The sequence below is a fragment of the Heliangelus exortis genome, chromosome 10, assembly GCF_036169615.1.
Source record: "Heliangelus exortis chromosome 10, bHelExo1.hap1, whole genome shotgun sequence".
Lineage (NCBI taxonomy): Eukaryota > Metazoa > Chordata > Aves > Apodiformes > Trochilidae > Heliangelus > Heliangelus exortis.
The window spans coordinates 9,207,824-9,222,648 of NC_092431.1; the positions used below are offsets into that span (position 1 = coordinate 9,207,824).

Below are 14,825 nucleotides of genomic sequence, written 5' to 3' on the forward strand. Positions count from 1 at the left end.
GCAATCCAGGCATATAATCCATCAGCTCCTGTATCGGGTACCTCAGCTCCAATCACTGTATTCATGCACTCTGGCATTTAGATGAGGAAATGTTATGAGTACATAGAGTTCATGGACCAGTTCAAGCCCAGAGGAAGTGAGGACCTTTGCATGTCGTAGAAATTAAGGACCTTTTTTTTTTTGCATTATCATATGCATATCATCTGATATCTGAGAGAAGACTGCTATTCACCTAGCTTTACCCGACTACCTTGAAAAGAAGTTCATGATTTCTTTGGTGTCTACAGGCTTCATTAACAAGTGTGTTAACTCAAAACAATGCATGATTTTAACAGCTTTAATGTAATAAGTCACGTTTTAGCACCAATTCCTCATTAATTATCTCATGTATTTTTCTACATCATAGGACATGTGCATTTCCAGCAGTAGAAGTATTTTCCAGTATTTTGCTGAGATAGAATCTATTTGATTAGCAGATTAAAAATGTTCAAATTATATTGACATTTAAACAACATGAAGATCGGTTATTCAGACTCCTTGGAACACAGTTTACCTTCCAAGCCTTTTTCTTGATTTGATGAATACACTCATGGTGCAAGAGATTTCAAAGGAAGAAGGCTGCCAAGATTCAACAGTTCTAATACCTATGTCTTTGAAGGATAACTTCTGAAATTTTTCTTGGGAAAACATATTATTATTGATACTGATCTGCCTATGAGCATTCCATTCTACTAAACATGCTACTTATTCAGACTCAAATAAATTTCCCAATTCCTAATTGCTAATCATTATCTTTTTCTGTCCAACATCAATGCTAATATCACATCATGGATTTTAGAAAAAAAAAATAAACTATTGTGAGCTCTACTAGAAGAGCTAATGAGATGAACTTAATATGGTAATTTTATGTAAAAAGAAGAAAGAGTTTTGTAATGTTTCAGAAAATTGGCTTTTGTATGTAGTCATAAATGTGTTAAGACACGTACAAAAATGCATTAAGGGATCAGGAATATTTTCCTGCTGGAACTTAGAACCTAATAAATAATGAATGTGATGATTAAGTGCACAGGCAGAAGTATATAGCATTTCCAAGAAAAAACTGCAGAAAACCTGGCCTTTGAAGGGGTGTGCAGCACCATTGCTTTTAATACATAAAACCACGTGAACACATCAGCTGTGTGTGAGGAGAAAACAAAAGCAGCAAGCAGGTTTGAATTAACATTGTGAAACAACTTTTAAACAAAACAGATTTAAAAAAGCAGTGTGGGTGTCTGGAGCAGGGTGGAAAGGCAGCCAGGGGGGCAAGGTGAGCAGAGCCCCAGGATGCCCTGGGATGCCCCAGGATGCCCCAGGATGCCCCGGGGGTGCCCTTCAGCGCTGCTTGAGCAGCCAGAGTGGTTTGTGCAGGTCTAGAGAGCTGAAGTAAGACCACCACCAGGGCTTCTCTCTGCCTGCCTCAGCCCCACCTCCTGTCTCGGGCCGCCCATGTTGGGCATGAGGGTCAAAATGTTCCAGGGGGTCGTAGGGGTCATGGATTTCTTCCATTGAACGTCGGAGGAGCTTGTTGGGCCAGGGCTCGAGGGGTCGGAGTACAAAGTCGACGCGGCCGGCCCGTTTCATCCTGTTGGGAAGGGTGACCCTCTTCATCACCCGGCTGTACCCCAACGCCTGGGCGCTGACCATGTACGTCCCTGGGGGCAGGAGCCGCCAGTAGTCTCCATCAGCAGCTTAAGGAAAGGTAAAGGCAGGAGAAAATGGAGTTAATTTTCAGCCCTGCAGTTTTCATGGGGACATCCTCACACTCACAAGTGTTTCAGGTGTAGGTTTCAAAAGGATCTTGGCTTTTGAGTCAGATTTGGAAAAAAAAAAAATGTTCAGGTGCAAACTCGGAGTTTTGCAAGCTCAAAGGGAGATTTGTTCAGATGCAAACTAGAGAGACTCCACCTGTGAAAATCTGGCATTTGGGAGCTAATGGAGTAAAATCCACATGCAAAATGTCAGGAACTGCTGTGTCTGTAGCACAGGGGGGAGCAGCTTTCCTTCATGCTGCTCTCCCAGGGGTACAAGGAATAACTTAGAAGAAATGAAATTATTTTAAAACTACATGAAAACGAGGAAAGTGAAAGCAGAATTCAAACTGCAATGTACTTACAGCATGTCTAGAGAGCTAAGAAATCCCCCCTTTTATTATATTACATTCCATTACTTTGCAGGCAGTATAGCTCCTAAGACTACAGTCAGAACTGCAGATGGTATAAATTGTCATTAGTGTAAAATGGGGGAAAATTTCCTCCAGCTGAAGATTAGAGACTGCAGGCAAAAGCAGGGAGTATTGATTCTTCATTTCATATTTCCTTTATTTTGAATGGTAAATTTCTCATCAGTTAATGTTTAATTAATGCTACTTTCTCATGGAACTTCTCAGCCTTTTTTTAACACCGAAATTAAGACATTCATATGACATCCTTAGCCACACCTAACTCAAGAAGAAATACTCCTTTTTCCTTTGATGTAAACATATTTTTATTACATTCTTAATTCTTTAAAGGTCCACTGCCAGTGGAAAGTTATTGTCTGGGAAGGAGCTTCAAAGAGACCCTAATTCCTGCCAGAGTCTCCCTCCCACCAGCCTCAAGAATCTGTATCATCTCCACTATTCTGTATCCCCTCTAATGTTAGGGGTTTTGTGAAAGCTGGAAAGCATCCACTACATTATAAACCACTCTGGCTTTCTGAATTGATTCTACAACTATCATTAGAGCAAAGTGTTACCATTCATGTTTTCTGTTTTGCATTCCTACCCTGTTCTCACTGAAATCAATAATAAAATGAGAGCATTGATTTCAGTGAGATCCTAAAAGCTCAGAACTTTATGACTGTGAAAATTAACAGTTGCCTGTGCCTCAATACATATTTACCAGCTGGTGACAGATATAAAGTGAGCATAATTCAGCATTCTAGTATTTTGCAGTTAACTATTGCCCAAAAATCGCATGTATTTATTTTTTTCCACATGAGCAAAATAGGTTGCCTTCTCTTCAATGAGTGCAGTTATCCCTGTTGCTAAAATCAGTGTGAACACCCACACCTCTTAGAATCATAGAATCATAGAATCATAGAATCATAGAATGGGCTGGGTTGGAAGGGACCTCAGAGATCATCAAGTCCAACCCTTGATCCACTACCGCTGCGGTTACCAGCCCATGGCACTGAGTGCCACATCCAGTCTCTTTTTAAATATCTCCAGGGACGGAGAATCCACTACTTCCCAGGGCAGCCTATTCCAATGCTTGGTCACCCTCTCGGTAAAGAAATTCTTTCTAATATCCAACCTAAACCTCCCCTGGCACAACTTAAGACCGTGCCCTCTTGTCTTGCTGAGCGTTGCCTGGGAAAAGAGACCAACCCCCACCTGGCTCCAACCTCCTTTCAGGAAGTTGTAGAGAGTGATGAGGTCTTGCTTACAATATTTCAGGTATCAGGGCCCTTCCCCTCCATATGCAGAGTTACAGGACAAAATTCTCTCTGTCCCCAGCAGGACAACTGCCAGAAGCCTGCAAACTTAAAACATCAAGGTGGATTTCTAAATCTCATTGAAGATGCACATGCTTTGGTAGACAGCTGGCAACTTCAGATGGAAGTTTTAACAGCAAGACTCTGTCATCCCAGAGGCATGGCAGACTCAACAGCCAGTTTGACAGGTCTTTTCTTTTGATATTCTAGAAAAAACCCCATAGCTGAGCCATCAGTTCTCCATTAATGTGCCATTTCTATCAAATACAACAAGACTTGCAGATTAAACTCTCAGTGCCACCAACCTTCCTCAGCAAAAAGCTTCAACTGAAAATGTTACCTGTGGTGACATCATGCTGGATGCCCCTGACTGAAATACGAGCATTTTTAATTGGGTTTCCAAACTTATCAGACACAATTCCTCTTATCCCCTGATGAACCTGGAAAAGCAAAGCAAATTTAGATGAGAATAATTTATTACAGTATCACCTCTTCACCTTCTACAAGGAAACCCTTACAGAGAGGAAACAACTTGTGGGAGGTTAGACCTGTCACAGAAGCTCTTGGATGCTAATACCCCTTCAGATCACATCTTCATCACATTTTCAGAGATTTTTTTTTTTTTTGAGGGAAAGGAGTAACTGAGCAAGGGAGGCTCAGTATGTGGCTCTGCATTAAGCATCCCTTTCCTGCACAGACCTCTGACACCTCTTGATCTAACCACAGTGATTAAAGACTGTTTCTGAAGGTCACAAAGAAATGAAAAGTTAAGGCTTTAAAAAACAATCTGAATGTATTGCTGGTGTATGAGTGAAGCTAATTCAGCATGAAGCAATGGTCCTTTAATCTATTCAAAGTGCAGCACTAAAAGATGTGTGAAATAAATCAGAATCAAGCAAAATTATTAGGTGTCAGACAGCACCACTTAGCAAACAATGCACTGCCATACTGACAACAGAATCAATTAATGTGGGTTGTATAAAGAAAACAGGTCTTTAACATTAGTTGAAATATATAGCTTTCATTTTATTTCACTGCTCCTAATTAGAGATAAAGAACCAAATTTGAAAAAATGTCCTGTGACAGACACTGTTACAGAAGTAGGGCAGAAGCATAAAATAAGATTGCTACTTCTATATTAGTATTATTTAATGTGGAACATTAACACAATATTTGTTAATTCTCAAATACACTGATGCAATTAATCAATAGATAATATTTAATAAGATTACTAATTGTTATTATTCTTTGGCATTATCAATAGAAGGTATTCTCTAGCTACTCGGGACTCATCGTCACCTTGCTGCCTACACTTCACTATGTGTCAGAATGCCATGATAGCAGTGTGTATAATATCCTTTTCCCCTTCTCTACAAACACAGAACCCAGCTGCTTGAGTTGATAGGAAACATGCTTGGTGACAAACCAAAGTGTAGTGTGAATTTTGACATAGAAGGAGATGCACGGACAACTAACTGTACTTGAAGTTCGACAGAACAAAACAAGGAAAAAACCCAAGTATTTAAACACTGAATTTCTTAATCTTAGTTTTTTTTTCAGCCTTCTGAAGTCAAAACATTTTCTACTGGAAAATTTATCTGACCTTTTTAAATAAAAATTTATTCCGTTTTGATTTTTCCCTTGAACTGCTATGATCAACTTGAGCCATTTTTTCCTTTCCCCACATCTTTCTTTCTCTAGCTCCCATTTTCCCTCCTCATTATTCTTTGCCACAAAAGAAAAAGAACAAAGCAATGGAAAACTGTGTCTGATTTTCTGTTGGAATATAGAGATGTTTAAAAATAAACATTAAAATATCCAACTTTATGATAATTCTTAATATGAAGCAGGTAAAAAAAAGTCTAGTCTAGTGAAAATAGTTTTTTATTTAAGGTGAGACTGTGTTGTCACTGCTTCTGTTAATTACCCATTCACTACTGAGTGGAGCTATTTACTGGAGGGTGCAGGAATAACAGTATAAGGAACTGAAAACCATCCCTTACAAACTATTATGATGAAGCACTGCAATTTGCTTTTCAGCATGGTCTTGAGGATTTGTCATATGGATAGTGGGTAAATAGGGTCAAAAGAGTCATCTCAGGCTCAAATTTAATTTACCATGTAGACATACTCAAGTACTATGATCTCATCCAACTTCAATAATAATTTTGCAATTACAAGATGACAGGATCAAAATGACAAAATTGAAAGTTCTTTAACAAAGTTTGTTTTGCTTTAGTAAATGTAATATTTTGGGTTTGCCTCAAGTCTGTGCAACACACATTTGGAAGAGTGTTTTCATACCACTTGTGATGTGGAGAAGAGATCAGCAATTATGAAAATGAATTCTACTTCTGTGTCAGTCAAGTAGATTTATACACACACCAAACAGCCTGGTATATATCAGAACAAGAAAAGTTCGAATTGGTTATGGCAGACTTAATCCTTATCGGGAGTAATTCAGTCAACCTTATCTACAAAGTTGCTTTGCTTGCTGTCCTGCATTTACTCAAAAGCTTTTCCAGCACAGACTTCTACAGTATCTCACACTATAAAAATCTTTACATCTTGAAGACTTCAAGTGCAATATATATGGATTTAACCCAGCTCCATTTGGATTCACTAAAACTCATTTTCATCAGACAGCTGTAAAATGAAATGAGTTTGGTGGTCTGTACTGTAGACTTTATTGAATGATAATACTTACCACAAGTAGCAAAGGGTTATTTAGAAAAGCCATAAAAACACTCCTAACAATTTTAAATTACTAGATACTCTATCAAAATAAGGCATGACACAAAGCTAATCTACTAATGGCTAAGAGAAAGATGAGCAAATTCTGTTTCTGTGCTCACTTATTTATTGTCAGTGAGGTATTTGTTTTTGCTGAGCTTAAATTTATTATTAAAAATTACTTTTAAATGGCTTGGTTTAAAGCTCAGAGGCTTCAGGGTTGTTCCTTTAAAAGATCAGGCTTCAGACCTTCTTAACTACTTTCATCGAGAAATTAAGCTGGAAAATGCAAAAAAGTCATGTCTAGCAAGATACTTAGAACCTCTGAGTTTCAACCAAGCTGAGTTTCAGCTTCTGTTCTGTGGGGTTTGGACCACAATCATGGAATATGGAAAGCAGATAGTTCCAAGAAGCTCTCTGGAAAGTAGATCCTGTTAGTTTATTTTCAAGAGAAAAGTTGATTCCTATTTTTCTGAATATATTGGCTTTCTCTAGCACTAAATTTTGGACAGCTGATTTATAATGGTGCACAGTATTTACAGAAAATTCCTTTTTTCACTGTTTTGAAGGCTTTACAGCCCTCATTCTCTAACACACCTGCCAGATAGGCAAAATATTATCTGTGTATCCTACCAGACAAACTGAGGCACTGGGATCCCGAGTGAAAGGTGATAATTGAGTTGGTGCTATCTTGCTGACAACTAACTGAGGAAACAGTAAAGAAGTGAATATTGACACAAAATGAAGAAAAACCATAAGCACAAAGGTCTATAAAAGCAGAGCTGTACCATTTCCATGTAATTCAGAAGAGCATCCCTGTTTTCATGCCAGATTGTAAACAGTTCTTCCTCCAGAGGAAACTTTTCACATCCTACCTCCACAGTAACTTCAAAGCAATTTGTGTGAAGATAATTAAAATCTGCCATGCCTAAGGGTTTAAAAAGAAAAAGGAGAGAACATGACAAAGCTGTTTAACCCTTAAGTGGAGCTTTGCTGGTGCATGTCAGCTGAATGCAATCCCTGTGCATGTGGATATGCATATAGTAAAGAGTGTGAATGGCCAATATTTTAAAAATGTTCAACAAATTCCAAATTCTACAACTCATTTCAACCATAATTAACTAATGACAATGACACCCCTTGCAGGCAAAAAAAAAAGCATAATTTTAAATTACACATCACCTGACCAAGAAGTAGCAATAGAGAGATAAGGATTGGTTAATCATGGCAATTGGATAAACAGCCTGCATCAAAGGTGACTGCCAAGGGTCAGCAGCAAAGAAATGACCTTTGGCCATTAGTATGTTCAAAACTGTTTCTGTACAAAAGACATTGGGTATAGTTTTCAGAAGAAAAAATATACAGAAATTAATAAAATTATTTCTTTCGAACCTCTGTGTCTCACAAAGGTCAAATAGAGGTTTTACCTCTCTTGATAGAATGACAAAGTGATTTTACCTCCAGTGAAGCTGTACCACTCAGCACCATTTATAATACCTCCACGTTTTACAAAATTTCCACCACAACGAAGTTCAGATTTGTCTGAGATGACTGGATGTGCATCTGCATAGGCTTTAGCCAGCATTTTAAACATCTGTAACAAAAAGGTTTGAAATTAATTTATTTCTACAGACTGTAAACGTTGTTTCTTCTAGTAACTATTGCTGTCCCAAGCCACCCAGTGTCCTCAAGGCTGATGGAGGGAATGTGCCTCCATGCGAGGATATTTAGCCAGGAAGCTTCCACTTGTTTTGTCCTACAAGGTCCTTCTCTGGAAACCAATACATTTATCCAGAGATAACACTAAATACCCGTGAATTTTGTGATACTTGACTTCAACATGTCACCCAGGGCAGGAGTAGAGGGCTTTTTCTGCTGTACAAGTCCCAGGTTTTAAAGATGAATGTTTTTGTGGTTAATGTTTTAGCTCTTGCTATTTTTACACAACTAAAACCACCTACATCAGCATAATCCCAACCAGACCTTTGCATTGGCTGCAGCAGTTTAAAGTAGACAGTGTCAGTTTGCTTTGCACCTATCACTCACACAGGACAACCTGCCAGTTTCATCTCCATGACAGTTTCTTCTTTGTGGGACAGAAACCATTCTTAAAAAGCAAAGGATAGGATGTGGCAATGGAGAATGTCACCACTGATTTCCTAAGCGTTGAAGCTGATGAAGAGCAGAGGAGTCACAACGAAGAAAGGAAAAGTGACAAGTACATGGAGTAAAGACAGAAGAAATGGCAGTAATCTGCAGAAACAATTTCTTTGAATCAGGTTCCTGCCAGTCTTCTCCAATTTTTATTCCAAATTTGTACAGAAATCCCCCGTCTCCTTTCTGTTGTGAGGATGTGAGTTTAAGGACATGGTCCAGTATTGAGTCCTAGCAGGTACCAGCCCAGGTTGCAATGCAGGTTAAAGAGCCTTGAAATCTGCAGTCCTTGTGCTACCACACACACAATGGGGGAGATGGCAGCACCCAGAAGCATTTTCAAACAGCACAGTTTGGTCTGAATGTGCTTGCAGAATCTGATTTTTTAAATCTCCAGCCATTATCTGCACTGCAGCTATTCACCCTGGGGTGCAGGGTGAAACTTGTCTTCTTTCCCCGTGCACAGCAAATTCAACAGGTCAGCAGTCAGAACAAATTTTATGATTAATATATATGGCAGCTATAAGAGGATGCTGTATTTCAGGATGCAGGTATCCTGGCAGCAGAAGCTGATGATGACAATACTTAATGCAGGTCACTTCACAGGTACAGGTTTTATAATGTTCTGGGCAAAGATTAAGGTGACACTGACAGTGTTGTTAAGTATCCTGTGCCCATTTGAAATTTTGTTTTTAACTGAGAACACCCCCAGCCTTCCCATGTATGATTGTAGTGATCTTCCTCAGTTTTGCAGCCACTGACTGTGCAGCAGCCACCAGTGTGAGGTCCTGGGGCAAACCAGGGGTGCTACTAGGGCTTGCCAAGATGTGCACTGCATTAGGATGGAGCATTTTGTCTGTGTGACTGTGATGTTTTTCCCAAAACTCCCCTGACTGGGGATGAGGGAGGGACTGCTGCCCTTCCACCGCCCAGGTGAACTGCTTGGTAAGGCACACATGCCCATATTCCTTCACCATCTACACACAAAGCAGTCCTCACCAAGAGTGTCTGTAGCTTTCAATACCATCCACCAGACGTTTCTTTCACGGGCTTTTTACTGTGCAGTGTCTGGGCTATTTCACTGCTAAATTATTGCCACATAGGTACAGTCAGTAAATACTGTACAGCTCAGAAAAAAATTATTTATATAGAAAACATTTAACAGTCATAAATATTTAAATATTTAATAGGTGGTGGTAAGAGCTGCCACTTTAGAAGAAGTCAGCCCATAGGGACCCTCAAAGATGCTTCAAGTAAAATACCAACTATTTTCAACTGCTGTTCATTATATAATGAACCACTTTTTCTTAAGAGACCACAGGCAATTTTAACACACTCTAGAAGGCTGAAAAATTAGCTGTTCTCCTAATGGGCTTGTTGGCAATGAATACTAGATTGAGAAAACCAAAGGGAAATAAGAAAGATGGCAAAAAATTTCACAGAAGATTTACAGTGATTCCCAATTGTGGAACTTTCCAGGGACAGAGAATGAAAAACCATTCCTGTTCATCTGACCTGGAATAAATGTAACAAGGCTGCCACCATATGGCAGCCAGACTTTTTTTTTTTCTCCCCCTACATATTTTAACAGGAAATAATACTGCTAGTCAGGCTTGTTCCTTTTCTTCTGGAAATCAGTGGTTAAAATATCACAGCCTTCAACATTTATGTAGTAAAAGCCTAGCTTTTCCTAACCTGGACCTTGTCAAATCATGTTTGGCCTCACAAAACATTGGTAAATATTTACAGGTCAAGCTGATATTGAGTGAAAGACCCTATATTTTAAAGCCCATTATTTTTTATAAATCGTATTATAAATATGTGTGTATACATGCACTATATAAAAACATATTATTTATTACATATTGAATACATACATGCACACATATACACACCTGCATACATTCTAAATAAATTTAGATTTATTTAAATAAAAGAAAAAGTTTCCATAGTTCCACATGTGGAAACTATACTGATATGCTCCTCCTGCAAAACCAATGTTACCTTCTCGTCAGGTGTGGGGGAGAACATTTTCTCTTCCATAGGATGCCTTGAGTAATCATAAGGATAGGTGACAACCAGTTCACCCCCATGGAGGCTGGCAGAGAGCACAAATGGAATAGACCTCAACCACTTCATGACTGCTTTCGTCTCAGGGGCCACCTGAAATCCAGAAGAAAAATAATCTGTGAGTAGTCATGCAGCTCAGAAGGGATTTGATCCTGGGCCAGCAAAGAAGGGAATGTGTCAGCCAGGAGAACCATGAGGCTTTGGGGTTCTTCTTTCACAAAAGTTAATGGGGGAAGAGTGTCAGTTTGCTCCAGGGAATAGATGAGACACTCTGTTCACTGTGGGGAAAAAAAAAAGAAAGAAAAAAAAAAAAAAAAAAAAAAAAAAAAAAAAAAAAAAAAAAGAGAGAAAGAAAGAAACAGAGGAATCAAATTTTATTACAGTGACATTTTCATCAGTTCAAAGTGATGGTGGCAGCATTTTAGACTTGGAAAATCCTGATATTGTAGCACTGTTTGCAAACAAAACTCCTTGTTTAATTTCATTTCCGAATCTGGATTGACTTTGGATGGATAAGAGGGAATGCAGGGATCAATTTGTGACTCTCAGCACTTGCTTTCGTTTCTATCCTTTGGTCCAGGTTCATCAGCAAATAAATGAAAACGAATGCATACAAAGGGCAGCAATGACTGCAGTTTACCTGCTGTGGACTGCAGGTTAGGTCCCAAAATTTGTCTTTCTGACATTCCATGCTCATCAGCAGCTGCCGAGAGAATGGGACGGGATTCCCAGGGATGCTCGGGCACCCACCCACCGCTGCCGGCATGGAGGCGGCTCCTGCACCGCCGCCTCCTGAGGAGCGATTTCCCGGAGCTGCTCCAGCGTGAGTTCATTCCTCGGGTAATAGTGTCACCTGGTGGCCGATCCCTGCAAGCCCAGACACCCGCCAGGGACCCTGGAGAGGGTGAGGCTCCGTTCCTTGAGGAGTTCCCGTGGGAAGCGTGGGTGAAGGCAGAGACTGCTACCCCGAACTCTGCCTTGCTGAGGTACGCGGGTTTTTAAAAAATGATCAAGACAGACTGTACTGACAGACTCTGTCCAGAGTCTGGGGTTAGTACAGGGCTACTAACATTGTGCGTCACTCTTTGCTTTGTTTCCATCAGCTATTAGAAAACCAGATAGCCAGCATTCCCAAATAGCTGACAACTAGAAACAGTGAATCAAGTCAGCAATAGGCAGGGAAAAAACCCACAAAACCAACACCAAACAAACCAAAACATCTACAGACCTATACATTAGGGTTGCAATAATAGTAATTCCTGATTTATTTGGATCAGTCCCTATTCTTCTATTGGTAGATCACAGCTTTGGGGATGCAGGAGGGAGCACAAATTTGGTCATGGAGCAGACAAAAGCACTATGAAGCAAAAATTCCCCTTCGATGTTTCACAGCTCCCAGCAATGAGGCAGAAGGCAAAGAGTTTCAGGAAAAAAGTGATGTGTAAATAGAATTTTACCTGGAATGATTTAAGAAGGCTCAATCATAGATTCATAGAAAAGCTTTTGTTGGAAAAGACCTTCAATATCATCAAATCCAACTGTTAACCCAGCACGGATAAATTCACCACTAAACACCTCTATAGGCTTTTTAAATCCCTCCAGTGATGGTGACTCCACCACTTCCCTGGGTAGCCTGTTCCAATGTCTGGCAGCCCTTTCAGAGAAGAATTTTTACCTAATAGCCAATCTAAACCTCCCCTGGTACAACTTGAGGCCATTTCACCTTGTAGTTTAGCTTGATACTTGGGAGGCCAACACCCACCTTTCTAGGGTGCCTTTCAGGTAGCTGTAGAAAGTTCTAAGGTCTCCCCTCAGACTTCTTTTCTTCAGACTGAACACTCCCAGTTCCCTCAGATACCACTTGTAAGAATTGTTCTTAAGCTTTGTTGCTCTTCTCTGGGCTCTTCAGCACCCCAGTGTTGTTCTTGTAGTGAGGGCCCCAACACTGAACACAGGGTTTGGGGTGGGACCTCACCAGTGCCAAGTACAGGGGCACAATCACTTCTCTTCTCCTGCTGGCCAGGTTATTGCTGATGCAAGCCAGGATGCTCTTGGTTACCCGGGCACACTGCTGTCTCCCATTCAGATGGCTATCAGCCATCACACACCCAGGTCCTTTTCCACTGGGCAGCTTTCTAGCCAAGCCTGCATCCTCCCAGCCCTGCAGCACCAGCACTACCCAGGAAGATGATGCCTCAAAATCTCAGCAGCTCCCAGGCCTCCCTGCAGCTGCCCCAGCTCCTGCTTCCTGGCCAGAGAGAGCCTGCCCAACATCAGAATCAGGCCTGCTTTCAAACAGCAGTCTTAGACTTCAGTAAGAAGATTTTTAAGACGCTTTTGCAATTCAGTGGGCAAGGGTGAAATGCACAGTTTTACTTAGAGAACTCCTAAATTCAGCCCCAACTTGTTCACCAGGTACCTGCACAAGACACGAGACATGGCTGTGTCACAGAACCAATGTCTTATTGAAGTGAATGTTCTGGAAAATCAGGAGTTTCAGTGTCACTATTTTTACCCTAATAGCATCTCAGTGACATCATGTACAGTGATTAAGGCTTCGAAATGTGCACATCCTGGTTCAGCTCCACTGGATGGTATCAGGTGCTATCTGTGTCACTCTGGCCTCTGACTATTCATAGACTTTTACTTTAATGCAGGCTGTGTGGGTTTTGATTTCCTTTTCATCAGGACTTTTGCTTTTTAGTCAAAGGAGATCAATTTTAAAGTATCCATCTCTCAAGAACAATTTAGGGCACTATTAGAAACAGCTAAACTATTTCTGCATAAGCACAGGGAATAGCCACTACCCTTTTTAAACCTGAATCTCATTCCTCTTGATTACAATGCAATTAGTCACTGTCTCCATGGCTTTAAAAGATTTCTTTTTTTTTTTTTTCCCCTTTTAAGAGCAACCAGACTCATTTTCCTAAAGGCTATGCCAGCCTCCACTGGCACAGACTTCCAAATTCTGTTTGAATCAAGCCAATTTAATTGACTTCATTTCAGATGAAGCCTGAAGTCTCTCAGTCTGAGCCCTCAGACCACTTATTACAAAAAACACACTGTACAGCAAGGGTCACAGGGAGGCAAGAGCTCTCCTGAGTTTATGGCATTGGCTGGGAGCTCACTTTCCATTTTCTGATCTTTATACAATGCTCTGCAATACTCAGATAATTACTTTAGTAAGGCAGGTAATAAACACTGAAAGTAAATGAAAGCTGAGAGGCTGGTGTTGAAACATTCAATCTAATGCTTTTACATGCACAAAGCCAACTGCTGTAAGAGCCATGAGTTCATCTGCCTGACAAAATGGGAGCTCATTATGGGAGAGCTGTTTTGGCTTTCCTGGGATACCACCAGCAGAGAAAAGGGACCCGAGGCTGTGGGAATGCTGACTGACAGGTTTCTGAACCATATGAAACTGCAGTCATCAAGGAGATTTTGTGGTGCCATCCAGGTCACTGGCAAATTCATTCCCTCATTTGCTCTGCCCAGCACACCAATTTGGAGATAGTTTGGGTGTTGTTTAGCTCAGGAGCCATTTCAGGGTCAGGAGAGCATTGAGAATTTCCCTGAGGTTGGGTGCTGTGAGGAATGAAATGTCGCACCATTACCTTATTTCAATCTCTACTTCAAAAACACAAAAAGATTTTCAGAAGGGATGGATTAATACCCCAGGGTCTGAACTTGCTGAGGCAGAACTCAGAGGGTGGTTGCATGCTGAGGCTTCCTGACCCCTTGCATGTGGTGACAGACACCCCAAGGTGACTGGCAAGCTGTACCTGGGGCAAAGCTGGCCACAGCAGTGGGGGAACTGTGGGAGAAATGTCAGGTACTTTCCATCCAGCCCTCTATAAACTGCTATGATGTTGCACAGCATCTAAAAAAGTTAAATGCATGGTTGTAAAAATCACTTCTGCAAGTCACTGTCAGCTACTGACCATCCCACAGACCATCAGGAGGACCAGAGAAGAATCAGAACTTAGAGGAGGGAGAAGAGAAGTTAGAACCAGAAAATCTGGAGAGTTCCATGCTGGACCATACAGCATGGGACAAGCTCACAGCTTTCCTGGACACCTTCAGAGAAAACCAAAAGTGTTTTCAATGACTTTTAGGCATGCCACACACTCCTGTAGCCCATCTGCATGTAACTCAGGGGATGATACAGCCCATCAAAGAGCTCTCAAGCTGGGCTGGCAACCTTGCTTCTGATTCTGCAAAGGGCCATGCAAAGAAATGACTCTGGTAAGTGAGATGTTACAGACACAATTTCACTCACCAGCCATAACGTTATGGTCAGGCTGGTGGCAGTGCTTGGTGGCTGAGCTTCACAACCTAGGCAAGGACTGAAATCT

General features: G+C 40.8%; 1 protein-coding gene across 1 annotated transcript in view; it reads right to left on the reverse strand.

The window, feature by feature from the left end:
• Positions 1–1,260: 1,260 nt before the first annotated feature.
• Positions 1,261–14,825, reverse strand: part of CPZ (carboxypeptidase Z) — a 38,242-nt gene continuing 24,677 nt past the window's right edge. Inside the window, exons 6-10 of the mRNA XM_071753396.1 lie at positions 10,405–10,563; positions 7,705–7,840; positions 7,035–7,174; positions 3,854–3,953; positions 1,261–1,727 (exon numbers count right to left, since the gene is read on the reverse strand). Coding sequence (XP_071609497.1) covers positions 1,372–1,727; positions 3,854–3,953; positions 7,035–7,174; positions 7,705–7,840; positions 10,405–10,563 — 891 coding nt within the window. The 3' untranslated portion in view covers positions 1,261–1,371. The remainder of the gene's footprint in view (positions 1,728–3,853; positions 3,954–7,034; positions 7,175–7,704; positions 7,841–10,404; positions 10,564–14,825) is intronic.